This window comes from Macaca nemestrina, chromosome 1 (genome assembly GCF_043159975.1).
Source record: "Macaca nemestrina isolate mMacNem1 chromosome 1, mMacNem.hap1, whole genome shotgun sequence".
Lineage (NCBI taxonomy): Eukaryota > Metazoa > Chordata > Mammalia > Primates > Cercopithecidae > Macaca > Macaca nemestrina.
In genome coordinates this window covers 1,295,383-1,321,745 of record NC_092125.1, presented here as the reverse complement: position 1 = coordinate 1,321,745, position 26,363 = coordinate 1,295,383, and the positions used below count along the sequence as shown (strand labels likewise).

At 43.2% G+C, this 26,363-nt stretch overlaps 2 protein-coding genes and 1 long non-coding RNA gene across 8 annotated transcripts in view; 2 read left to right on the top strand and 1 right to left on the bottom strand.

Moving 5' to 3' along the window:
• Nucleotides 1-389: 389 nt before the first annotated feature.
• LOC105474741 (olfactory receptor 11L1) lies at nucleotides 390-1,356 on the bottom strand. The gene is given in 3 exon segments (XM_011729576.2): nucleotides 390-427; nucleotides 430-663; nucleotides 666-1,356. Coding segments are annotated over 3 exon segments (963 nt in total).
• Nucleotides 1,357-11,456: 10,100 nt separating this feature from the next.
• LOC139356402 (uncharacterized) lies at nucleotides 11,457-15,397 on the top strand. Its single transcript, XR_011608214.1, has 3 exons — nucleotides 11,457-11,789; nucleotides 13,514-13,690; nucleotides 15,064-15,397. It is a non-coding gene; the product is annotated as an uncharacterized lncRNA (long non-coding RNA).
• Nucleotides 15,398-17,371: 1,974 nt separating this feature from the next.
• Nucleotides 17,372-26,363, top strand: part of LOC105474740 (tripartite motif containing 58) — a 36,469-nt gene continuing 27,477 nt past the window's right edge. The window contains exons 1-2 of one of the 6 annotated variants that reach the window (XM_024790639.2): nucleotides 17,372-19,693; nucleotides 22,612-22,707. In XM_024790639.2, coding sequence (XP_024646407.2) covers nucleotides 19,274-19,693; nucleotides 22,612-22,707 — 516 coding nt within the window. In that variant the 5' untranslated portion in view covers nucleotides 17,372-19,273. Of the gene's footprint in view, nucleotides 19,694-22,611; nucleotides 22,708-24,881; nucleotides 24,963-26,363 lie in introns of those variants that run through there. The other 5 variants (XM_024790638.2, XM_011729574.2, XM_024790645.2 and 2 more) reach the window with 5 other exon arrangements.

Here is a 26,363-nt window from a genome sequence, read left to right as displayed (position 1 = left end):
CCCACCAGGTTTTAGGTCCACAAGGCCAGTCTACTGATAGTACTTAAAAGATGCAGGTCTTTCTATATATAAGGTTATATAAACAAAAGAGAAATCTTATTGTAGAATGTGAAAGTAATGTGTGTGTAATCACCATCTACTGGAATTCAATCAGATTTTCCTAACAAGATGTTAGAAAGTGTCTAGGACAAAACTGACCTCAAAATGGTTTGGTGGAGGCAATTTATCTTCTGACCAGTTGCTGGCGAGGAACCCTCAAAAAGCTGTTGTTTTGTGGCTTACGGCATTCAGTGCAGTTCTGACAAGGAGCTTCAGGTTTGAAGGTCTGACTCTACCATTCGCTTAACCCCGAATTTAATCCGCTGCATGTTCTGTGCAATTTTCCTCACCTAATAAAGGAACTTCCTTTTGCTCATACTCCATAGATACCACATTTCCTTCTCATGACCTTTCTAACAGCTTCTTTGAAGTCTTTGTTCCTCAAGCTGTAGATAACTGGGTTCAGCAGTGGTGTGACCACAGTGTAGAAGACAGAAATGATCTTGTTGACTTCAGGCAACAGGTGGGGATTGGGGTGCACATACATGGAGATCATGGTCCCGTAGTAGATAGTGACAACAGCCAGGTGGGAGCCACATGTGGAAAATGTCTTTCTCCGGCCAGGGTGGAAGGGATTCTCAATACGGAGGACACGATGAAAACATAGGACCCCAGTGTCAGAAAAAAACAAATGCACAGCACGGCAATTGACAGGATGAAGATGGTCACCTCGGTGATATAAACACTGGAACAGGAGAGCTGCATGAGTGGGAGGAGGTCACAGAAGAAATGGTTAATCTCATTGGGCCCACAGAAGTCCAACCTGGAAATCATCAGGGAAGGCAGAAAGCCTGTGCCAATCCCTGTCCACCAGGAGACCGCCACCAACCTGGTGCAGAGCTCACGATGCATGAGGAAAGGGTAGCGGAGCGGGCTGCAGATGGCCAGGTAACGGTCATAGGCCATCACGGCCAGGAAAAAGCACTCGGTAGCGCTGAGGAACACAAAGAAGTAGAGCTGTGCCATGCAGGCGGAGAAGGAGATGGCTTGGCCCCAGGACAGCAGGTTGGCTAGGAGAAGGGGCACAGTGGTGGATGTGTACCAGACCTCCAGAAGGGAGAGATGCTGGAGGAACATGTACATAGGGGAGTGCAGTCGCTGGTCCTGGCTCACCACAGTAACGATGATGACATTCCCTGTAATGGTCAGGCAGTAGATGAGCAGGAAAATGACAAAGAGCAGGGTCTGCCATTCAAGAAGGTTCTGGAATCCTAACAGCTGAAAGTTAGTCACAGTGGAGGTTTTTTGGGGCTCCATTGCCTGTGGGGGATGAAAAACATTTTGGAAAAGCACAGGATGCAAGGCGCAAATGTATCACTATTGATGTTTGGCACTTCAGAGATTAATTTTTAAATAGTTTAGAGCTGTATGCACAGCTTTTTAGAAGGATAAGTGCATAATTCCACATCTCTTTTCTAAGAACACATTTTGAAATCTTAAGCTGAATGTGAATGTTAGATCTTGTAAGGAGACTCCGCAAGTTTCATTTATCTGGGTTCTCTGAAATCGTGAAGTCTCCTATCCAAAGACAGGCAAAAGAGGACTCTGATTAGTAGACCTTCAGTGTTCTCACCATACAAAAAAGAAAACCTGAGGCGGTGACTATGTTACTTGGATTGATTGTGATGATTATTTCACAATGAATACCTCCATCAGAACAACACTGTACACTTTAAATATATAGTATACAATAATATTTATCGACTACACCTCAATAAAGCTGGACAAAAACTCAAAAAACTGACAATAACAACAAAACTTAAAAAAAAAAAATCCTGCAGGGCCAGGCGCAGTGGCTCACACCTGTAATCCCAGCACTTTGGAAGGCCGAGGCGGGCATATCACAAGGTCAAGAGTTCGAGACTGGCCTAACCAACATAGTGAAACCCTGTCTCTACTAAAAGTACAAAAATTAGGTAGGCATAGTGGCACGTGCCTGTAATCCCAGCTACTTGGGAGGCTGGGGCAGGAGAATCATTTGAACCCGGGAGGTGGAGTTTGCAGTGAGCCAAGATCACGCCACTGCACTCCAGCCTGGGCGACAGGGCGAGACTCCGTCTCAAAAAAAAAAAAAAAAAAAGTCTTGCACATACGGAAGCAAATGCCTTTCCCTTGTCATATGTGGGCTTTGTCTGAAAAAGAAGCCAGACACAGCACGTCTCCTACGCCATCATGGGAAAGTGTAATATTCTACCCTCAAACAATATTTATTGGTCCCTGCTGTGTATGTGTGTGTGCGCGTGTGTGTGTGTGTGTGTAAAGGCCTGTGCTGAACTAATCTGTCTCACTCCACTGGTGTCCTTTCTTGCCTTACCCGACACCATACTCATGCCCAACCACTATCATTGCATCCTCGTGTACACCTTCTTTTCTTTCATTTAATTTCCTATCTATAGTTCTGGATAAAGTAAACATCCACCTGCCATACAGGAGCTTCTGTGAAGTTGAGGGAGTGAGACATAGCACAGAATAGAACCTCTGTAAAATGTACAACCAACACACTCAGTGTGCCCTTACTGCTGGAGAGCAATCATTCTATATTTCCCTTACACACCAAAAAAAAATTCTAAACCCCACAACTGACCAAGCGGACTCCTCCTTTCTGCCAAGGGGATTTCAAAGAAACCTAAAAAATCTGGTTCAAGCCATGATGGGAAGAGGGGGTTGGACAAACCTCATCACACTCTCCTTTCTTCAGAATTCAGGCACAACTGAGCAGCAATAACATCAAAAAAGAGATTTTAAGGCTGATGAAACAGACTCTATAGCAATAAGGTACCAGATTCGAACCTGACTCTAGTATAGCATCATGACAGACAGCTGACCCTGAAAGAAATGGAAATATTTTACCACAACACATATGTATTTGCCATATTTAAAATGGCCCTGCAAAGCTGTCTCTTGTGGGGGAAATCTACATTCTGCGGAGAACCCCTTTCCCTCTCCAGGCCTTTGGTCTGATCCTCAAGAGATGAGCTGAAAGTCTAGCAGCTTTTAAAAGTCTCAATAGAACATTTTTGCCATCTGCTGCTTCTCAGGCTGGCAACATATGAGACTTCATCTACATCGTAAGAACCCTGGTTTCCCCAACCCCCTTATCTTAATCCAGATTCTCCTTCTATTGATTCCAGGTCTTTAGACGATAACTTAATTCTTCCAACCAGTTGCCAATCAGAAAGTCTTTGCATCCACGTATGACCTGTAACCCCCATTCTTGGAGTTGTCCTGCCTTTCCAGACCAAACCAATGCATAGCTCACACGTACTGATTGATGTCTTATGTCACCCTAAAATGGGTAAAGTCAAGCTGTAACACAACCACCTTAAGCACATATTCTCAGGACCTCCTGAGACTGTCACAGATCATGGTCCTTAAATTTGGCTCGGAATAAACCTCTTCAAATATTTGTTACAGACTTTGGCTTTTTATCAATACCCGTATCTATTCACTCTTCCAATCTCTTAAGTGACTGTTTCACTTATGCTGCTCTCTTTTCAAAGGTCTAGCACATCCTTGTTGCTCTGTACCCTCAGTAAGATACTTATTTCACTGGAAAATCCTGAAATCCTTCAATGGAAATATCCACAAGCTCAGGCCACTAAATTCTGCCACCGACTCCCTTTTGTTCCTGTGCATTGACGCCTCACACTTCCTCTGAGTAAACTTTCTGCGTCCGAGTCAAAGGCAAATCCCTCCACCTGGGCATCAGGCGCCATAACCTCCTACACACTGGAAAGGTATTGCAGGTGAAGGAGGCAAAACGATTCCTCTCCAAAAGACTCAGGAGTGTTGAGCTGAAGAAGATGAACACACAGGGGACCTGCCCCTCCCTCTGCTTTCCTGAAGGCAGGACCAAGATGTACAAAGACAAAGGACTTCCTGCCTCCCCTCTGCCTCTTCCCGCCTGAAGATTCTTGCTTATCAGTTCAGAGAGCAACACCAGGGATCTCGGAACAGACTACTCTTCCTGTAAATGTTCCTTCCCAAATGTCTTGCGTTTTGGAAGCCTGAAGATGCCGTTTTGTTTTTTCACTGTAGAGAATGTATGGCTTTGCTAAGACACTATTTCAGCAAGGCCTCAAAGCCCCTGCTCCCAAAGCGTTGCAGCAATCTAGCTGAGCCGTTTCCCTGAGAGAGCTGCTTTCTTTCTTGTGATGGGCATGGCATGCAGAAATAATCACGCTTGTTTTTCTCTTGGTGATCTGTGTTTTGCTCATGAAAATCTGTCCCAGCAGTGAATTTATGAAAGTCGAGAAGAGAAATTCTTTTTTTTCTCTCCTTCATGGGTATTCTCAGCTTCATGCCTGAATCACCCATGGTGCCCTTTCTGCCAAAGCATTTCCTCGACATGCCACTGGGCTGGATTGCTCAAAACAGAGAATAGGCGTAGAGGCTTTGCTGTTCTCCGAATACTACCTGCACTTCTCTGCTCCCTTTTCCTGATGCTTTCCCTTCCGGAGGGCACTGCCCCTCCCCGCTGCTCCTCGTCCTCCGCCTCCTTGCTCACTGGAATGCACTATGATCTGGATGTTTCTCTTGCCACTGCCCCAGAATGGCATTGCCCTGCAGCCACCCATCGCATTCCCAATCCTCTTCATCTGTGGCATCATCGCACTGTTGGTCCCTCCCTCTTCCTGGATCCACTGGTCACTTAATATCCACAGCTACATACTCTCTTAGATCAGCGACAGCCCTGGTTTTTCACACTTGTACAGGGCTTCATGTCTCTCAATCTACCTTCATTTCCTTCACAGTTTCAGGCAGTCTCTTGACCTGAATACTGTCACTTTGCTCTCAGCCCTCAAATTTATGTCTCGAGCTTGAACACAAGCCTCCTGTAAACAACTGCCCTATGTGAAATGCTCACTCATGTCTTGTCAGCATTTGCAATGTAACGAGACCTGACTTAGCTGACCAGCACTCCTGACTACCCCAGCCTCCCCCAGTGCAGCCTTCCTGTCTCCATCCTCCCACTTGCTCAGACCAGAAACTCTGAATTTGACTCTTGTTCCTTTCAAACCCAATGTCCAATTTTTCAGCAAAATTGACTAGCTCCACCTGAAAATGTATCCAGAACTGATCTGATCACCCTTCACGACCACCATCGCTTGCTCCCTGGAAAAGGCACCACTATCTCTCATCTAGATTGTTGCAATCATTTCCTTAAAGCACCTCCACGTCCAGCCTGCCCCACTCAAGAAAGCCGTCAAAGAGAACATTTTAAAACACGGGAGAGTTTTCACAGGGAACAGAGATGTACTGTGAATTGTTCCCGAAAAGGAAGAAAATATTGTGGCCAGATAATCCACATATTCACCTCTGCAGTTTCCACTTCGTCAGAATCGACGTTCTGTTGACTTGCTATTTCTGTTCTTCATGTCTGTTGTAGTTCACTATTTCTGCTGTGTTCTATGTTCTCCTCTCATCCTTGGTCAACGTTACTGGGAATATTATTTTCACGTAGCCAGGAAATAATTATGTCAAGAGAAAATGATATCTTAACATTATTGCACATGCTACAAAGAGTATAATACTGAATGTGTCATATATATTGAACTATATAGTACTTGATTTCTTCAATAAAGCTTAAGAAACAAAAACAACAAACAAACAAACAAAAACAAAGCCTTGACAGGTTACCCAGCCCTGCTTGTTCTCTCCTCCCACAGCCTCACCAAACTCTTAGTCTACTTTCTTCTTGGTCCGTTCCTCACCCAGCGCTCCCGCCTCCTTAGTATTCTTCAAGTTACCTGAAACTTGCCTCATTTTCTCCTTAGCATGTTTAGTTCCCTGCAATGTTGTCCTTCAACAGCTTTGTATGGCTCATTTCTCATGTCCTTCCAGTCTACTCAGATAACACCTTCTTCTTTAGGCCTGATCTAAATACTCTTCTGCCATTCTCAGAATGTATAACAGAGTCAAGATAAAAGTGTTAGGTGTATGTTGGTTTGAAGGCAAAATATTACAGCAGTTCCAGCTTGAAAACACTGAATGAAAACTAAGAGATATGAGAAAATTGTTATTTGATCCACATAAATTGATTTATTCATATAGATTGATTTATTCACATAGATTATTTATTCAGCCAGGCACGGTGGCTCACGCCTGTAAACCCAGCACTTTGGGAGGCCAAGGCAGGTGGATCACTTGAGGTCAGGAGTTCAAGACCGGCCTGGTCAAAATGGCGAAAGCCCATCTCTACTAAAAATACCAAATTTAGTCGGGCATGGTAGGGGGCACCTGTAGTCCCAGCTACTCAGGAGGCTAAGGCAGGAGAATCACTTGAACACGGGAGGTGGAGGTTCCAATGGGTCGAGATCGCACCACTGCACTCCAGCCTGGGTGATACAGCAAGACTCCATTTCAAACAATAATAATAAATACTCTTGGTAAAACAACAATGCTATCTTGGAAAATGGTTCCTTTTTGCCTTGGCTTTCACTTAGTATTTTATGAGAATATGACCATGGTATTCAATTTAAAATGAACGTCCACAGAAAAATAAGGTAAACATGGAGAGCAATGAGGATCTCCTTAGGGAGACCACAGTGAAACCAAAACAGCCCTTTGTTCCAATAGACTAAGTTTACAGGACACTGGGCTCAGTTCCTAGTTTTCTAAAGTACCTCCCACAATTCATATCCAAATGCACAAGGAAACTGAGCTGTTGTGTAATCACCGCTTCATGGTTAAATACTTTCAGTAATGAAGAGCTCACCACCTTTTGAAATACTGATTTTTTTTTTAAAGAGACAAAGCCTTGCTTGGTTGCCCCAGCTGGAAGGCAGTGGCACAATCATAGCTCACTATAATTGAAAACTTCTAGGCTCAAGTGTCCTCCCACTGGAGTGGTTAGGACCACAGGTGTGTGCCACCATGCCTGGTTAATTTTATATACATATATATGTGGTTTTTTGTTTTTTTTTTTGGTAGAGGTAGAGGTCGTGCTATATTGCCCAGGCTGGCCCTTAACTCCTGGCTCAAGTGTTCCTCCTGCCTTGGCCTCCCAAAGTGCTGGGATTACAGGTGCTCTGGGCCTGATTATTTAAATACTGGCTATTTCCAAGTGCTAGAATTACTTTAATTACATTGAGCTGGAAAAAAAAAAAATCTGCCTCCCAATAGACTGGGTTGGCTTTAGCACTAGGGCAACAAGGGTAACCTCAGATTTAACTTTGTAGCTTTCTTTGAAATAAAAATAATCATGAATGTTGTTGTTGTTGGGGGTAGTGGCTCATGCCTGTAATCTCAGCCCTTTGGGAGGCCGAAGAGGGTGAATCACCTGAGGTCAGGAGTTTGAGACCATCCTGGCCAACATGGTGAAACCCCGTCTCTACTAAAAATACAAAAATTAGCCAGGCATGGTGGTGGATGCCTGTAATCTCAGCAATTGGGGAGGCTGAGGCAGGAGAATCACTTGAACCCAGGAGGCAGAGGTTGCAGTGAGCCGAGATCATGCCATTGCACTTCAGCCTGGGCAACAGAGCAAGACTCTGTCTCAAAAAAAAAAAAAAGGAATGTTGTTGTTCTTAGTTGCAATCTTGCCCAGAGTAAACTAAATGGCCTTTTGACTTCTCGAGAACTCTTGATTACTTGTCTGTTATTACAGTTTTATAATTTAGGCAAGATCATTTACTGTTTCCATAAAGATAGAGAATCCGCAAAGGCTAAAATTGCCTTGATAATGACAAATAATTTATTGAAGTCGATGTATTTTTAGGATCCAACATACACAACCAAAACAAGAACATTTATGTTATTTGACAGTAAAATACACACCATGTTGATTTTCTTCTTCTCTGCATGCACACCCCCTACCTGTTTTCCCAGCATCCAGAGCGCTAAACGGCCCCTGCTCTAGGCAGTGTCTACCGTGCCCTCCTGTGACCCAAATTCACACTATGCTTTCATTGTGAGATCTGAAATTTGCCATCTTCTGCCGACGTCTGACACTGGGTAAAGCCAACTTCTCCTTTCAATAACCTTGGGTTTCTTGGGGACCTGGCCCTTCTGAGAATCTTGTTCCCCAGGTATTATTCTATAATTTGACAATCAAGTCAGAAAACAATCAAATCACCCTTTTGAGATTCGACTCTGCCCACTGAGGCTTGGATGTTGATAAAATACTCGAGACACATGCAATTCTTACATTCTTTTTGAAACGGATTTTTTTTTTAACTTAACTTAAGATAGGCCCCAAAAATGTTGAACTAAAATCTGAATCAAACAAATGGAGATTTCTCTAAAATCCAGCAAGCAGACAGTGAGTGAGTGAGCCGTCCTGACTGAAAGCATAACCAGTGCTTTTTGCTGAATGGCATTTCCTCTTCATACCTTAATTACAGATGTGGCTAAATGGAAAAAATTATGACTGCAAATTAATTAATTCATTCAACTAAAGCAATCTGTAGCAAAGCTCATTCTAAGTTTAAATCTGTCAATTTAACAAAGAAAATGCAATATATAAATTGATCCGAGAGGCTATTAGCTTGAGTTTTAGAAAATCAGTTAAAAAAGAAAATATTTTCTTTTGAGATGAAGTCTCGCTCTGTCACCTAGGCTGGAATACAGTGGCACGATCTCGGCTCACTGCAACCTCTGCCTCCTGGGTTCAAGCAATTCTCCTGCCTCAGCCTCCCAAGTAGCTGGGATTAGAGGCATGAACTACTATGCCCAGTTAATTTTTTTGTATTTTTAGTAGAGACGGGGTTTCTCCATATTGGCCAGGCTGGTCTCGAACTCCTGACCTTGTGATCCTCCCGCCTCAGCCTCTCAAAGTGCTGGGATTACAGGCATGAGCCACCAGGCCCGGCCTAAAAAAGAAAAGATTTTCAACCCATTCCTAATATAGCAGGATTTCTTTTTTAATTCCATTGTATAGAAGTCTAATTAAGAAGAGCAAATTTATTAATATTTCTAGTTAAATTTATATATTTTAGTCTAAGAGAAAATATTAAAGCATTGAATAAATAAACGTATAAAAACAAAAAACACATATTTTGTTTGGTTCTTTTTGATTCATTTATTCAACAAATACCTACTATGTGCCTGGAGTTCATTCGGGCATTACGATACAACAGTGAATCATACCATGTTATAGTCTGATGGGGCAGGCTGACGGGATTTATGATTTATTGATGTTTGATTTAACCAATATGCATTTTTTCAAGATAAAATGATTCATATGTATAGTTTTTAGAAAAGTTGGAGGAGGAAAAAGACAGTACAGAAAAAAATATATCTTTTTAAATAGTCATAGAACTGTCTTTCAGAGTTAGGTATCTAATGTTTTGCCTTCCAAACTCTCTGTGTCCCACATATGGGGTAGAACAACTGGGTTACTACTTATATAGCCTGTATCTTGGTTTTCTTTGCAGCAAATTTTATATAGCCTGAATCTTGGCTATTTTGCAGCTACTTTTACAGTTAATTCCTACCATAGCTCTTTTCTCCTCCTGTTAAAGGGAAAAAAATGAATAAAGCACCTTTTATAGATTGTATAACAGTCCTTGTTTGGGGTGGTCTTTTCATATCTTATCACAAATCTAGATCTTATAATAGCTGCATGTTTGCAGAGACAGGCATGACCTAGCCAGCAAAAATTATGTATCCACTTTTTTTTTTTTTTTTTTTTTTTTGAGACGGAGTCTCACTCTGTGGCCCAGTCTCGGCTCACTGCAACCTCCGCCTCCCGGGTTCAGGCAATTCTCCTGCCTCAGCCTCCTGAGTAGCTGGTATTACAGGCACCTGCCACAACGCCCGGCTTATTTTTGTAGTTTTAGTAGAGATGGGGTTTCACTATGTTGGCCAGGCTGGTCTCGAACTCCTAACCTCGTGATTGTCCATGTTGGCCTCCCAAAGTGCTGGGATTACAGGCGTGAGCCAAATAACAAAACTTCTGTACTCATCAGCAACAGCTGAGAAAATGGAGATAAAAGGGTGCTCAGGCCTGCAAAATCATCAAGGCTTACACTCGAGAGAGCACCAGGCAAAGGGTACCTGGGACATCAGCCATGTACACAACCATAACCAGAACGTGTTAGGCCCTCAATGTTCAAGGACAATCTTAGGCAAGATGGTTGTTTTTAATTTAGAACCACTCTTTGGAATCAAATAATTGAATAAAACTGGTGAATTCATTGAAACAACCAGCCACAAAAGGTAAATAACCAATCTAGAAATCAACAATTATTCCTTCTCAGTCAGCCACATCTTAAAAGTTCTCATATAATTTGTTGTTATCTTCACAAACCTTCCGGCACCTCACTGGGGGAAAGTCCTCACTTCTGTATATCTCCAGGTAAAATACACAATGGAAATAAGGAAACTTCAGAACAATTAGCCCTGCAGACAATTAAACAAAAAATATGTCCCCAAAGATTTGCATTTGCTTTTCTTTCTTCCGTGTGGATTAATTGATTGGGGAGTCAAGGGTTTGGATGAGCATTTGTTGAGTGCGTATTAGATTCCAGACACTACATGTATAATGCTCCATGCAAGCCTTCTAAAAGGACCTTTTCACCGCAGAAGGCATAGGCAGAGAGACTTACATAACACACCAGGGTCAGAGGAAGGGTGCATTACAGCACTATTGTTTGAAGGCAGGTCTGTTTCAACTTCATTGTCTGATTTTCAGTTTAATGCACTGCTTTCAAGACAGTTATGGAAATTGCAGGGATTGTATTAGTGGAATCTAGTTGAAAGGGCATCTAAAGAAACATGAAAATACTAGTTATGGGAATGATGCAAAGTTTCTGGTTCTGCTAAGTAATTCAGGAGCTAGTAAGAGGGACAAATGAGGGAGAGACCTGATACATGAAGTGAAGAGAACTTCTACTGCTGAGTGGTAGACAAGGTCAGAGGGAGAGGAGTTGATAAGGAAAGCCGTTCTGCAAGGGTCCTGGGAGAGTGCTGGAGGTGTAGCCACTTGGATTGGTACTTCTTATCAGCATATTCTTCTAGGAAGATCTGCTTTTCAGACAAATTTTATTTTATTTTGTTTTATTTTTTTTTATTTTTTTTTTTTTTGAGACGGAGTCTCGCTCTGTCGCCCAGGCTGGAGTGCAGTGGCGCGATCTCGGCTCACTGCAAGCTCCGCCTCCCGGGTTCACGCCATTCTCCTGCCTCAGCCTCCCGAGTAGTTGGGACTACAGGCGCCCACAACCGCGCCCGGCTAATTTTTTGTATTTTTAGTAGAGGCGGGGTTTCACCGTGGTCTCGATCTCCTGACCTTGTGATCCGCCCGCCTCGGCCTCCCAAAGTGCTGGGATTACAGGCGTGAGCCACCGCGCCCGGCCGACAAATTTTATTTTTAAAAATAATTTTTAAAAATGTACTTTTCAAAGACTCAACTTGGATCATATTACCTTCTTTATTTATATACTTTGAACAATGTGCTCATTTCTTTCAAAATTGAGGTTAACGTTTATAACTTTATTTATTTGGAGGGCTTCCCTCTTGCTGTTTCCACTATTAGGAACCACCCCCCTTCAAATGTCATCATAAATTTGTTCCTGCTTTTCTTCCTACCCTGCCATCAATCAGATATACATATGCCTCTTATCTTTCTTTCAGTCGTATATAATGCAGGAGAAAATACTCTTTTATAACTCATGCATTTTGTCTTCTTGTGCTATGGCGTGTGTTTGTGGAAGATTCTGGAACTCACAGACATTCTTAGCACATGTCATGTAAGTATTAAGAGCCAATACATGTTTTTTGTATCAAACTGATATACACAATAGGATTTACACAAACGAATTTAACACAATATGAAACACTGGATCCATATTAGGCCATTCATTGCAGACTCATTGCGGAAGTCTGTATATCTGGAAAAATGCCGCAGTGCCTTTTCCCTCCTCATTTAACACAGAATAGAGACAGAAAGGGGGTGTTGAGGGATCACTTCAAACTCATTAGAGAGCTTTTGTGGGCCTTCCTTGGAGAAGCGGCTAGAGAGGCCTACTATGGGTGTTTGTGCATTTATCAGCTGGAACAATGTGATCTATGCAAATGCAGTTGGATCCGGGCTGCCTCCAAAGGCTATCAGAAAACCCCACAACTTGGCTGTCCCATTCCGGCCACCCCAGTCACCCTAGAGCATCGTTTGGACAGCCAAAGCCTCTAATTCATAGTAATCCACAGGATGTCAATGCTGGCAACCACTGGGAAGGAGAAAAGTAGGGTCTATATATCACATCCAGTGGTGATAATTGTGAGTGTCATTGATATCCATTGCCTACCAATAAAAACTACACTGTTTGGCGTAGCATACAAAATTAGCCCTGATCTCTTTCCCTGCATTGCCACCTGAGTGGGAGCCGCATCCAGCCACAGGTGGTTCAAAGACACGCTGTAGTCTGTCCTCCCCAGCTGGACTCTCCACGTGCTGCTTTCTCTGACCAAATTCCGTTAGAAGGACAGGTTGGCTGGGAATCCCAGGCCTCCTAAGGACTGAATTCAAATAGAAGTTTATCTGTGAACTTTCTCAGACCTCTGCCTCCCATGCTCACATGTGGTGTCTTCCTTCTGGTGTCTTCCTTGTACCCGTATGTGGTAAGACGGGTTCCCTCTGTGTTATCACTTCGTCCATGTGCCAGTTCCTCCCTACAGCAGGACACGAGCTCCAAGCTCCTCTTCATAGTTAGCTCTGTGTCTTCAGCCAATCCTTGGTGTCTGGCTCCTAAACGTGTCTACTGAACAAGTGAAGAGAGGCCTGTGACCAGTTTGCATAGTACGGCAGGAACATCATCCAACACTAGACCTAGAATGATAGATGGAATTTGCTCATTACATTTGCTCAAATCTCAGGTTTCTCATGTCTAAAATACAGATGGGGTTTATAATACTTCCTTCAGGGACAGATTACAAACCTCACATGGAATACTGCATTATTAATTGATTACAGAATCTATTCTGAGCCCTTATTCTGAGCAGGCTCAGACTGAAGGGGCTTTGGAATAAAATATTAAAAGAATACATTCTTAGGCTGGGCGCAGTGGCTCACGCCTGTAATCCTACCACTTTGGGAGGCCGAGGCAGGTGGATCACCATCAGGGGTTCGAGACCAGCCCAGCCAACATGGAGAAACCCTGTCTCTACTGAAAATACAAAAATTAGCCAAGTGTGCTGGCATGCACCTGTAATCCCAGCTAGTCGGGAAGCTGAGGCAGGAGAATCACTTGAACCCTGGAGGCAGAGGTTACAGTGAGCCGAGACCCCACCATTGCACTCCAGCCTGGGTAACAAAACCAAAAACTCCATCTCAAAAAAAAACAGAGAGAAAAAAAATATATTCTTTTCCCCAAATCAGTCAAATTATGTAAAAAAAAAAGTGTAAACCACTCTTTAAATATCCGTTATTATATTAATATAACTTCATTAAAATGCACACATGTTGCTTCCATCTCAGGTGCATGGAAAACAAACCAAGGACCAGATTTTATTTCTCTTTATCAATCTCCTGAAGACTACTTGGTTCACTCTCACTACCACTAGCCACTAAGAGCTGTCTCTGCTTTAACCTTGCCCTCTGAATCCCTTCCATAAAAGCACAGAGGTGCACTGGATTCCAGCAGGCCTTACCGAGGTAAAAATGGAGGCTGTGCCCACAGAGAACATCACATAATCTTAGTTCAACTTTACTTCAATATAGTTTCTGGAAAAAAAGGATACACAAAAAAATGCAGGGTATACCACCTCATTAGGATGGTTACTATTGAAAAAACAGAAAATAACAAGTGTTGGTGAGGCTGTGGAGAAATCAGAACCCTTGTGCACTGTTGGTATATAAAATAGTACAGCCACTGTGGAAAATAGTATGGAGGTTCCTCAAGAAATGAGATATAGAATTACCTTGTGATTCAGCAATTCTACTTCTGGAGATATATTCAAAACAGGGTCTGGAAGAGATATACATGCATTCATGTTTATAGCTGCATTATTCATAATAACCAAAATATAGTAGCAACCCAAATGTCTATAGTGGAATGGATAAGCAAAATGTGGTATACTCATACAATGAAATTGTATTCAGCCTTAAAAATAGAGAACATTCTGCAATATGCTACAACATGAATGAATCTTGTGGACATTACGCTAAGTGAAATAAGTCAGTCACAGGAAGATAAATACTTACATGAGGTACTTAGAGTAGTCAGAATCACAGACACAGACCAGGGAACGGAGGGAGGAGGAAGTGGGAAGTTATTGTTTAATGGGCTTAGAGTTTCAGCTTTACAAGATGTCAAGGGTTCTGGAGGTGGCTGTACAACACTATGAGTGTATTAGGTACCACTGCATTGTACACTTAAAAATGGTTAAAGTAGTAACTTTTTTTGTTATGAGTATTTTACCGCAATTCAAGAAAAATGGGAGAGGCTGGGCGGAGTGGCTCACACCTGTAATCCCAGCACTTTGGGAGGCTGAGGCAGACAGATCACCAGAGGTCAGGAGTTTGAGACTAGCCTGGCCAACATGGTGAAACCCCGTCTTTACTAAAAACATAAAATCAGCCAAGCGTGGTGGCATGCGCCTGTAATCCCAGCTACTCAGGAGGCTGAGGCAGGAGAATCGCTTGAACCCAGGAGGCAGAGGTTGCAGTGAGCTGAGGTCGTACCATTGCACTCCAGCCTGGGTGACAGAGTAAGACTCTGTCTAAAAAAAAAAAAAAAAAAAGGAGAAAAAAATGCGGGGTTCAGTTGCTTGAATGAGGTCCTTTTAAGGCCAGAAACAAGGAAGGAAATGCTGAGTCAGCGGATGCTAGTCTTGAGGGCTGTGCTTTTATTTTTGGCATTTGAATTTGCCAACCCAATAGTCCTATAGACAGATAAATATATATATATATATAGATAGATAGATAGATAGATAGATAGATAGATAGATAGATAGATAGAGAGAGAGAGAGAGAGAATTTGACCTTTCTGGTCTTAGAGCTTGAAACTTACTTTTGTTTTATCTGAGTTCCTTCCTCAGGAAGGGACCACCAGCCCTCTCGAAAAGTAAGAAAGAATTGAAACTCATCAGATCACTCCAGGTCATCTCAACCAGATAGTGAGATGCCAGCCCAGTCCACTTATTCAAGATGATTGCTTCCTTATCCCTCCCTAGTTCCTCTTTTTCCACACAGTGTTATATTTCTTCCCTGCTGCTACATAAGCCCCTAATTTTAGTCAGTCAGGGAGATGGATTTGAAACTGAGCTCCTATCTCCTCTGCTGCAGCACCTGATTAAAAGTTTCTTCTCTGGCAATAATCGTGGTCTCAGTGATTGGCTTTCTGTGTGGAGAGCAGCAGGACTTAGACCGAACTCCTGGTGTCTTGGTAACAAATTGGGCTGCTTTGAGGGCTATGGAGCTAAGAGATTGTGAATCCCCAAAGCTGAGGTAAAGGGTTTGGCCATGGAGATCTGAGAAACTCCATGAAAAGGATTCAAAGTAAGGAAGAAAACATTGCTGTCCTGAAGAAATGGTTTCAGGAGCCCAAAGCCATGAGGCCAAATAAATCACAAAAAAGAGCAGGGAGGAATAATGCTCAGATGATGGCAGATCCCATATTTTAATGACGTCACAGAAGGCAGGACACAACGGGAGAGGAATATTAGAGAAGGAGGATGGTTGCGGGTGGTATTAGCTAAAAGATTTGCAACTCTGCAACCTGTAAATGAATCAGAGGGTGAAGTTAGCCTATAAATTAAGGAGTGGGGTGCATTGGAATTTGGTCGTATTGGCATAAACAAAGAGACACTTTACCCCAAAAGAAAGCTCATGAGAAAATACAAATTTAAGTTAGATTATTCCCATTAAACCAGAAACTGCCTGGCGAGGCACTCCATGTAGCATTTGTAAATACAGTGACACCTAGATATAATCCAATCCACGACTTACCTGCATGGATGTGCTATAAGGGAAATGTGTGTTTCTAAGAACAATGGTACCGATGTCATTCCTAGTCAACCAGTGTCAGAGACAAAGCAGTTTAATCTCAGCAACTCTAGAACCAGCAGGGGAAGAAGTAAGCTCGCCCACTGCGTCACACCCTCCTGAAAACCACAGTGACCCCAACATCAGAAGCCAGAGGCCTTCCCTTAGGATCATAGGCACTAGGAAATCTGAATTTAAGTGAGCTTGGTTATCAATTGGCCCACACATTCGAGCAAATGTATTGTTTTACTGTGTCCCGTTATGCCTGCAAAACAGAAAAATGCTCCAACATCTGCCAGAGTTATGGAGAGCCAGAGCAAGATCATGTATGTAAAATGCAGAAAAACATGGATTTCACATTTGACATAATATAATCATCTTTGAACTTCCCTCTTTCATTAGCTCCTAGGATAAACTGTGCTAATTCTGTTCATTCACTTATTAACTTGTTTATTCAATTAGCATTTGTGGAGTGTCCACTTGTGCCAGTTACTCTTCAAGGTCCTAGGGATACATAGAGCAGTGAACAAAATAGAAAAAAATCTCTCTTCCTAATGTAGCTTACCTTTTGACTCACCATCCTTCCATTCACTTTGCTATTTCATTTCCTTTTCTTCAATTAAATATATTTGCTACATGGCCGGGCGAGGTGGCTAACACTTGTAATCCCAGCACTTTGGGAAGCCAAGGTGGGCAGATTGTTTGAACCCAGGAGTTTGAGACCAGCCTGGGCAACATGGCAAAACCCTGTCTCTACAAAAAATACAAAAATTAGCTGGGCGTGGTGGCGGGCACCTGTAGTCCCAGGTACTTGGGAGGCTGAGGTGAGAGGATCACTTGAGCCTGAAAGGTAGAGGCTGCAGTGAGTCAGGTTGTGGCACTACACTATAGCCTGGGCAGCAGAGCAAGACCCTGTCTCAATATATATACATGTGTATGTGTGTATTTGCAACATGCCGGGACCTATATTAAGCATCTACTGTCTATTAGCTCATTTAATACTCTGAGAGGCCTTGTAAGAATGACACTTCTTCACTGCACGTTAGAAGAAATGCAGGGAAGAAACGTGGCACAGCTAGCCTCAAGCTTCTTAGCAAGTGCCGCAGCCCTTAATTTGGAGCCAGAGTCTGTTTTTCTTTGCTAAGTCTTCTTTACGCTCTTTAGCTTTTTTCTCTAATGTCACATCTTTTGCTAATACAAACCCATGTGTGTTCTCCAAGAATCTACTCACTTTAATTATGCACTTAACCTTTAGGCAGGAGGCCTCAAAATCCTTTGCTCTGGCTGTCACCAGAGATCCAGCCCAAGACGTTGTCCTTCTAATAAAGACCCACAAACCCCACAGGATCCCCAAGGACCTGAGTCATCTGGCCCCGCCTCTTGCTGCAGCCTTATCTGCTGCCACCATATTCTGGCCCAGCTTGCCAGCCTGCCTGGCTTCTCAGTGTCATCTGGGTATGTCTTGCTCCCACCTGCTGTTTACCTTGTACTCTTCATGGCTTCGGGGGGCACAGCCTCGCAGAGCCCCCCTTCCTGCTGGCCAGCTTGTGTTCACCTATCAGAGGTTAACTCAGAGACCTCAGGTGTCTGCCCCCCACCCTGCAGTCTCATTCAGAGTCCTCTGTTATATTCCTGCAGGACTGGTGAGCGACCTTCCTTGCAGTTATTGGTTTGTAATTACGTTTGCATGATTTCATATCCACCTCTTCTAGTTGATCTTAAGGCTCCTTGAGAAACGAGGTCCTACCTCTTTTCCTTAACATGTGTGTTTTCAATAACCGGTGCAATGTATGAGACTCCTGGCTACAAACAGACACAATGTGTGCTGAGGGACGGTTTGATTTGCCAGAGGCACACCCCACCATCACTTCAAACTCAACCACACTAAAGTTATTTTGCACAGATGCAGACACTGCCCCAGACTTGTCTACTTTCTGGACGACGTTGGAGACTTTAATGTACTTTATCCTGATTCAGTCTCCCATTGGATGAAGTAACATACTCTGGCAAATCATTTTGCTCCTGTCTCAGCCTCCCCCATCTGACAGGTACAGCACCGAGAGGCTAAGCTTGAATTACTCCTTCTGATGAGCATCTCTATAGCTTTGTCGTCTCCAAGATTGGCTTTGCAACAATCCTACAACACTTGTGTATTCCTTACAGGACCCTCATTGAACCAGGCCAGATATTTATTTAAATATTTAGAATTATTTTTGGCTGGGCTGTAAACCTATAGTTATACACACCTATGCAGGCATCTTCCCGTGTCAGGTGGTGTCTCATTTCTTTATCTAGCTGTAATTAGTGCAAGAGAAAAAAATGAAGTTTGGAAAAAAACACTTAAAAAGTGATTATGCCATATAAAGAGGGAAAGGTTTTTAAGAAACGATTATGGTATGAGAGGACCATGGATAGCTCAGTATACAATGAAGGGGCTCAGAGGGTGGAAGGCGGGCGAGGGATGAGAGATCACCGAATGAGAACAATGTACACGATTACAGCGACGCCTGCGCTAACGCCTAGACTTTATGCAGTGTATCCATGTAACAAAACTGCAGTGGTACCTCAGAAATCTGCACAAAATCTACATAATAATGATGGAGGCCGGGCGCGGTGGCTCACACCTGTAATTCCAGCACTCTGGGAGGCTGAGGCGGGCAATCACCTGAGGTCACGAGTTCAAGACTAGCCTGACCAAAATGGTGAAATCCCCGTCTCTACTAAAAAATATAAAAATTAGCCGGACATGGTGGCGGGCGCCTGTAATCCCGGGTACTCAGGAGGCTGAGGCTGGAGAATCGCTTGAACCCGGGAGGCAGAGGCTGTAGTGAGCCGAGATCTTGCCATTGCACTCCAGCCTGGGCGACAGAGCGAGACTCCCTCTCAAAAAACAAAAACAAAAACAAAAACAAACCAAAAAAAGATGGAAGAAAGGAGGGAATGTAGCAATTCTCCAAATCTACTGACAGTGAAAATAGGAGATGACGAGGGATTCCAGTTAGAAATGCCCAGTTTCCTGGGTGTGTGTGTGGCGGGGGTGGGTGGAACCATAACGTTAATTTTACCCCCGACGTTGGGAGCGCCTGAGTGGTGGCTTTTCACCGGGTGTGGCTCGTCTGAGCTCTTGAACTGAGGCCAGCGGACACCACCCACCGGCGCCTGCTTCCCCGCGGCGTGGGCTCCTCCCCCGTGCAGACCGCGAGGGGAGACGGTGCGGGCGGCCGGGAGCGCAGCCACCCGGGGAGGCGGGCCATGGCCTCGGGGCCGCCCGGGGAGCGGCTGCGCGAGGAGGCGCGGTGCCCCGTGTGCCTGGATTTCCTGCAGGAGCCGGTCAGCGTGGACTGCGGCCACAGCTTCTGCCTCAGGTGCATCTCCGAGTTCTGCGAGAAGTCGGACATCGCGCAGGGCGGCGTCTACGCCTGTCCGCAGTGCCGGAGCCCCTTCCGGCCCGCGGGCTTCCGCCCCAACCGGCAGCTGGCGGGCCTGGTGGACAGCGTGCGGCGGCTGGGGCTGGGCGCGGGGCCCGGGGCGCGGCGGTGCGCGCGGCACGGCGAGGAGCTGAGCCGCTTCTGCGAGGAGGACCAGGCGGCGCTGTGCTGGGTGTGCGACGCCGGCCCGGACCACAGGACGCACCGCACGGCGCCGCTGCAGGAGGCCGCCGGCCGCTACCAGGTGAGGCGCCCCCCGGCGGGGGCTGCGGGCGCTGCGGGACCGGGAAGCGGGCGACCGTCCGGAGCGGAGCCGCCAAGGCCACCCGTCTCCTGAGCGGCTCCCACGGCCGCTCCCCGCGCCGTCCCCGCCGCCCACGCGGCTCACTCAGTGTGGGTCTCCTTGCCTTGGCTGGGGTAACCCCCTTTGCGACACACAACCATTATTTTACACCGTCCGCTCCTCCCTCAAGCACTCTCCTGTCCTCGAACTCGCGCTGGGCTGGATTTTCCTGGTGCGGATAGTCTGGTCCCTCAGCTGGGCTCTGGTCGGGAGGGCTGTGGTCCAGTTCATTCTTGGTAACTACTGTACATCTATATCGTAAACTTGCCGTAATAGTTCTCATTTGTGCAATGCTTTGCTTTTGCACAGTGTTTACGTTAAATGAGTGTTGTCACCAAAGCAACCCACGGGTTTGGGCGTTGTTAGGAAGAGTGTCCAGCTGGGCACGGGTTCTGATCCCTCCAAAGCTCAGGCGCCCGTGCCTCCTGAAGTAGGAGAGGGTGGCCCGCGGGTGGCTCTCCATCAGCAGGGATTTGGGGACTTAGGATTCGAACATCCTCAATGAAGGGGTGCTTCATTTGGAGTGTAGCCCGGGAAGCTTAAAAGAGAAAGAAGAAAAACAAAATGGAAGTATTTGGCCCCCAAAGTGGCATCTGTGAAATTTCGTGTAGAATTCTTCCTACTGGTGCCCTTCAAAAGTTCTTGGGTGTTTTCTGAACACACTTTAATCCCAGCATGTAGAACAACTGCCAGCACAGAGGAGGTCTAAGTCGTCTTTAATCTACTGACATATTTAACCAAAGGACTATCAGTCGTGCTGTAGTGCATTGCAAATACTAGCTTTCTTAAAATTTTTATTTATTTATTTAGTTTTTTTAAATTAAGGTTTAGGATATTTTCCCCTTCCCTCTGGACCTAACAATATCTCTCTTGGCATGTCTTCTTGATTTTCATTGTCATTGGCGAGATGTAGGTACTAGGTAATTTCTAGTTAAACTTTTCTGCTATGTTCTTGCCTTTTTTTTTAAAAAAAAAAAGGCCAGAAAATACCATACAGAGGATTGGTAGTGTAATATTTCTTTTTTTCTTTTTTCCTTTTCTTTCTTTTTTTTTTGAGACGGGGTCTAGCTCTGTAGCTCAGGCTGGAGTGCAGTGGTGCGATCTCCGCTCATTGCAACCTCTGCCTCCCGGGTCCTGGTTCAAACAGTTCTCCTGCCTCAACCTCCTGATTACAGACAGGTACACGGCACCACGCCCGGCTAATTTTTGTATTTTTAGTAGAGATCGGGTTTCACCGTGTTGGCTAGCCTGGTTTTGAACTACTGACCTTGTGATCTACCCTCCTTGACCTCCCAAAGTGCTGGTGTTACAGGCAGCCCAGCCTCTAGGGTAATATTTCTAAAGGTATTCTCTGTATTTCCAGTAGTTCTTCAGTTAAATACCAAATAAATATTATCTAAACTCCTGAGCCTGTCAGTGATAGCTTTCTAGGGCCCTAAGTTGTGTTTCCATAGCTCTTGTCTTAACTAGCCAGGAAACCCAGCAAATTTAGCCGAATCACTGTTTTCCTAACTGTGCCACATCTCCTTGCTTTTGCTGATAGTTTCTTTGGCCTGAGGGAGCTCTTCTCTATCTACAAGTGTCAAAGTGCTTTCTCTATCTACAAGTGTCAAAGTGTTCATTCTTTGTAAACACCAAAACAAATGCCACTTTCCCCACTGGGTCAAATGGTATCATGAATTCTACTGTTATTTTATGTATAACAATTATAATATTCTCCTTTTAAAAACAATTGATGTATATGTAGGATTTATTAAGTAACTTTGAGAATAGAATTTTTTAATTAAAATCCTGTTTATGTATGTATCCCTGTGGGTATTTTCTGTAAATAAAATACACATATTTACTTTTAGTGAGGGCCCTATCATTGAAGGAAGATTTAGTTCTCATATTTTTACTCATTGTAAGTTTACAACATATTGTATTTTTTCATATAAAATATGATAACCTCCCAAGTTCCTTCTGACCTAATAATACTACTAATACTACATTAATAAACCCATGCTTTATCATAAAGTAATCAATAACTTCAAGAAGTTGAAATATAGAGAGATATAATAGCATCACTCTTCATCCAAATACCAATAGATGACATTTCGTCTAATATTCTCATTTACATCAGCCCAGTTTTAATATATTTATTACCAGCACATTTTTTTCAAAATTAATGCTGTTTTGTAAAATATATTTATTTATTGGACATTATCATTGTATTTCTTGTCGTTAAACATTCTGTAACATCCTATTTTAATTCTATCCAGTTAATATAATTTTTTTCTCCCCTATCTTTAATGTTTTAGTTAAGTTATACTATTGTATATAACAATGCAGTGAGCATACTTTTAGATAACTATTTGATTGTATCTGGTATTGAAATACATTTAAGGAGCTAGGCATGATGGCTCACGCCTGTAATCCCAGAACTTTGGAAGGCCAAGATGGGAGACTCTCTGGAGGCCAGCAGTTTGACAGCAGCCTGGGCAATATAGTAAGACCCCATCTCTACAGAAAACAAAATTAGCTGAGTGTGCCTTGAGTACTAGCTGCTTGGGAGCTGAGGTAGGAGGACCATTTGAGCCCAGGGGTTTGAGGCTGCAGTGAGCCATGATCGCATCACTGAACAACAACCTGAGTGACAGAGCGAGACCCTGACACTAAAACTTAAATACATTTATGTTTAGTTTTTAATGATATTGAACATTTTTTGTGTGCTTTCAAGAGATGGTTTAAATTGATCTTTGTATTTCCTCACACATCTGCGTGATGTTAGGTACTGAGTGAGAGCATCTGTAACAGCTTTGAAATATCTTCCCAAACAGGTAAAGCTCCAGATGGCTCTGGAACTTGTGAGGAAAGAGCTGGAGGATGCCTTGACTCAGGAGGCCAGTGTGGGGAAAAAGACTGTCATTTGGAAGGTAAGACCGTGTTGGGGCTTTAGGAGGCTTGCCTGTTTGAAGGATCCAGATTCGGGTCAGTAATTCTTCCACCATCTTCCATTCTCCAGCACTTTTTTTCCATCTCCATATATGCCCAAGAGCACCTCAGAGCCATCCTGGGTCATCCCTGTACCCTCAAATGATATGGTTCATTTTTGTTCTTTTTGTCTCTGTTGCCGTCACCCAATCCAAATTACAATTAAATAGCTTTGCTAGCTTGATCTTACTGTAAAACCCACTGCTGTATCCCTGTCGCCTAGAATAGCATCTTATACTGTCACTACTAGTTTGAAAATATTTGTTAGGTGAATGAAATAATGAATATTTCACAACTTTGTAACAGAAGAAGTACAGCCCAAAGTGATCATCTTATATACAGGGAAATAATCCGAACGTTCAGCCTTTTTTGATCATCTGTACATACACATATTCTATTTTTTAATACCTCACTAGCTCTTTTTATTCCATGTTTCATTCATGCACATGCATGTGAACATGTGTATACGCACACACACACAGTGATTCGTACACACACACAGTGATTCACTCACACACACACACACAGAGTGATTCTCAACCTGAGGCGATACCCACACCCCCCTAGATACATTTTGCAATTTCTGGAGATGATATTTTTGGTTGTCACAACTGAGGAAGGGTGGGTACAGTGCACCTGTCATCTAGTAGAGACAGGAATGCAGCTTCACACCCTGTAGTCCACAGGACAGTTCCCATATCCTATGAGAAAAAATGATCTGTTCAAGATGTCAATAGTGTCAAGATTGAGAAACTATATATAGAAACTGTGTGTATAGTTCTATATATTCATGTAATATATTATGTAATATGATATATAATAGGTTATACTCTACAGAATATTCCTATTCTTTCTCCTTTTCCAAATAACCCTTCTTTTCTGATGACTCTATATATTTATAATTATTTCCTTCTTGTTTTCTTTGAAAATTTAGTCTTATACTCTATCTTTACACAGATATTACATAAAGACTTTTTAAACTACATTTTTCTATATTTACTACATTACTAGATTACTATATATATACACGTAGGGATAGGAAAAGATAACACTTATCCCAGAAGAAACATGTACATTAAGGCCAGGCATGGTGGCTCACAACTGTAATCCCAGCACACTGCGAGGCCGAGGCAGGTGGATCATCTGAGGTCGGGAGTTCAAGACCAGCCTGACCAACATGGAGAAACCCCATCTCTACTAAAAATACAAAAAAAAAAAAAAAAAAAAAAAAAAATGAGCCGGGCGTGGTGGCGCATGCCTATAATCCCAGCTACTCAGGAGGCTGAGGCAGGAGAATTGCTTGAACCCAGGAGGCAGAGGTTGCAGTGAGCTGAGATCGCGCACATTGCACTCCAGCCTGGGCAACAAGAGTGAAACTCTGTCTCAAAAAAAAGAAGGAAAAAAGAAAAGAAAAATGTACATTATAGGTAAATAATTTAGATAGTGATAAGAAAGGATAAAAGTTATCAATATTAAATAATATTGATGTTAATAACTTTAGTACCTAACGTTACTCAGATGTGTGAAGAAATATTTAAACTTATTAATGTTGATACTGACAAACTTGTTCATCAATATTATTAATGAATATTTTTAAACTAGTAGTGACAGTATAAGATGCAACTCTAGATGATAGGGATATAGCCGTGGGTTTTGCAGGAAGAGCAAGCTAGTAAAGCATAGTTTGGATTGGGTAGTGGCAATCGAGATAAAAAGAGCAAGAACAAAGCTTTACAATATTAAATAATGTTAGTTATTTGCCTATAATGTACATAGTGATAGGATGTACATTATTTAATATTGTAATATTGATGGATAATTTTTGTTCTTTTCAGGCTGAAATACAAGTCTATTGTTTTCAATCCTGGCCTGACCGTAGATCTATAAAATCAGAATGCCCATATCGGAGAGCTGAGTTCCTGCATGTTTTAAACCCTCTACTGATTATTCTTAAGTAGGGATGATACTGAGATCCCTGTTCTAAGCCAAGTAAACTTGCATGATCTTTACCATCAAGAATGTATCCATGTGAGCCAAATGCAGCAAGCACATTTTTGGTCACAAGGTATTCTAAATACTACAAAACAACCCTTCCTGTTTCTCTATCTGCAGATATAGTTGTGCTCAAGAGGGTGGTGTGAAAGGAAGATGAATTGCAGGCAAATCGCTTCCCACCACACCCCCCTTCATGCCCCAGGTATGACTCAACTCTTTTCTAGTGGCTGGGTTATTTGCCCCACCCCACGACAGCACAGCCTCTGATATGAAGAGAGCTTCTCATATTTACATGAGTTACACCTTTCAGGAATCAGTGTACGGAATTCAGACTTGCCTGATTTCAGAAAGAAGATGAAGTTTTCTGAATCTGGTGATTTAGAAAATGGTAGAAGGAGGTAGAGTTGGAAAATGGAAGGAAGGAGTTAAGTCTTAGGGGATATTTAGTTTAAAAAGGTGATAGCTTATGCCTTTTAGTCAAAACAAGAAGTTACCACGTTTAAAAACAGATAGGCTGGGCACAGTGGCTCACGCCTGTAATCCCAGCACTTTGGGAGGCCGAGGTGGGCCAGTCATGAGGTCAGGAGTTTGAGACCAGCCTGACCAACATGGTGAAACCCTGTCTCTACTGAAAATACAAAAATTAGCTGGGCATGGTGGTGTGTGCCTGTAATCCCAGTTACTTGGGAGGCTGAGACAGGAGAATCACTTGAACCCAGGAGGAGGAGATTGTAGTGAGCTAAGATTGTGCCACTGCACTCCAGCCTGGGTGACAGAGCAAGACTCTGTCTCAAAAAAAAGATTAAAAAAAACCAGGCAAATGACTTCACCTACAAAGCAGTGTAACAGTGTAACAAAACTCCATTTGTACCTCATGAATATCTACAAAAAAGAAAACAAATCGATAAAACAGGACAGAGAATGGGAGGTACAGGTACTTTGAGGGAGTGATTTGCCTCTCCTACTCAGCTTAAAGTTAGTTTCCAATATACTTATCTCGAGAGAAGAAAATCTAGAAACTAAGCCTGGGATGAAGTATGTTCCTTCGGTCTATTCAGAAACTGGAGACGCGAGATTCGGGTAGAAATCGGGGTTAATTCCCTGACGTGAACTCTGAACTCAGTGGCCTGAGCATTACTTAGTTGTTTCTTGGCTTTGTAGAGAACGTTAGACCTATGGTTGTTGGTTGTGTTCACTATTACCGTATTGTGAAACAGCGTGCATATTTTCTCATCTCTCAGCCTGTTCTTATTCAAACAATTCTAGGTCTCTAACATTTCTTCATAATTCGGTTGTTTCTAGTGGTTCTAGTGACTAATCGACTAGTAAATAGTAACCTGTTGTGTGACTGCTCTATGCCGATCACTGTTCTTGTAGTTTAATAGATATTCAGCCGTAATCCACATACTCTTCTTTTTCCCCACATTTTTTAAGAGATGGAGTCTTGCTGAAGTGCAGTGGTGCAATCACAGCTTACTGCAGCCTGGAGCTCTTAGACTCAAGTAATGCTCCCACCTCAGCCTTGTGGGTAGCTGGGACTACAGGGCTTACCACCATTCCCGGTCAGTTCATTTAATGTTTTTAGAGATGGGGTCACGTTTTG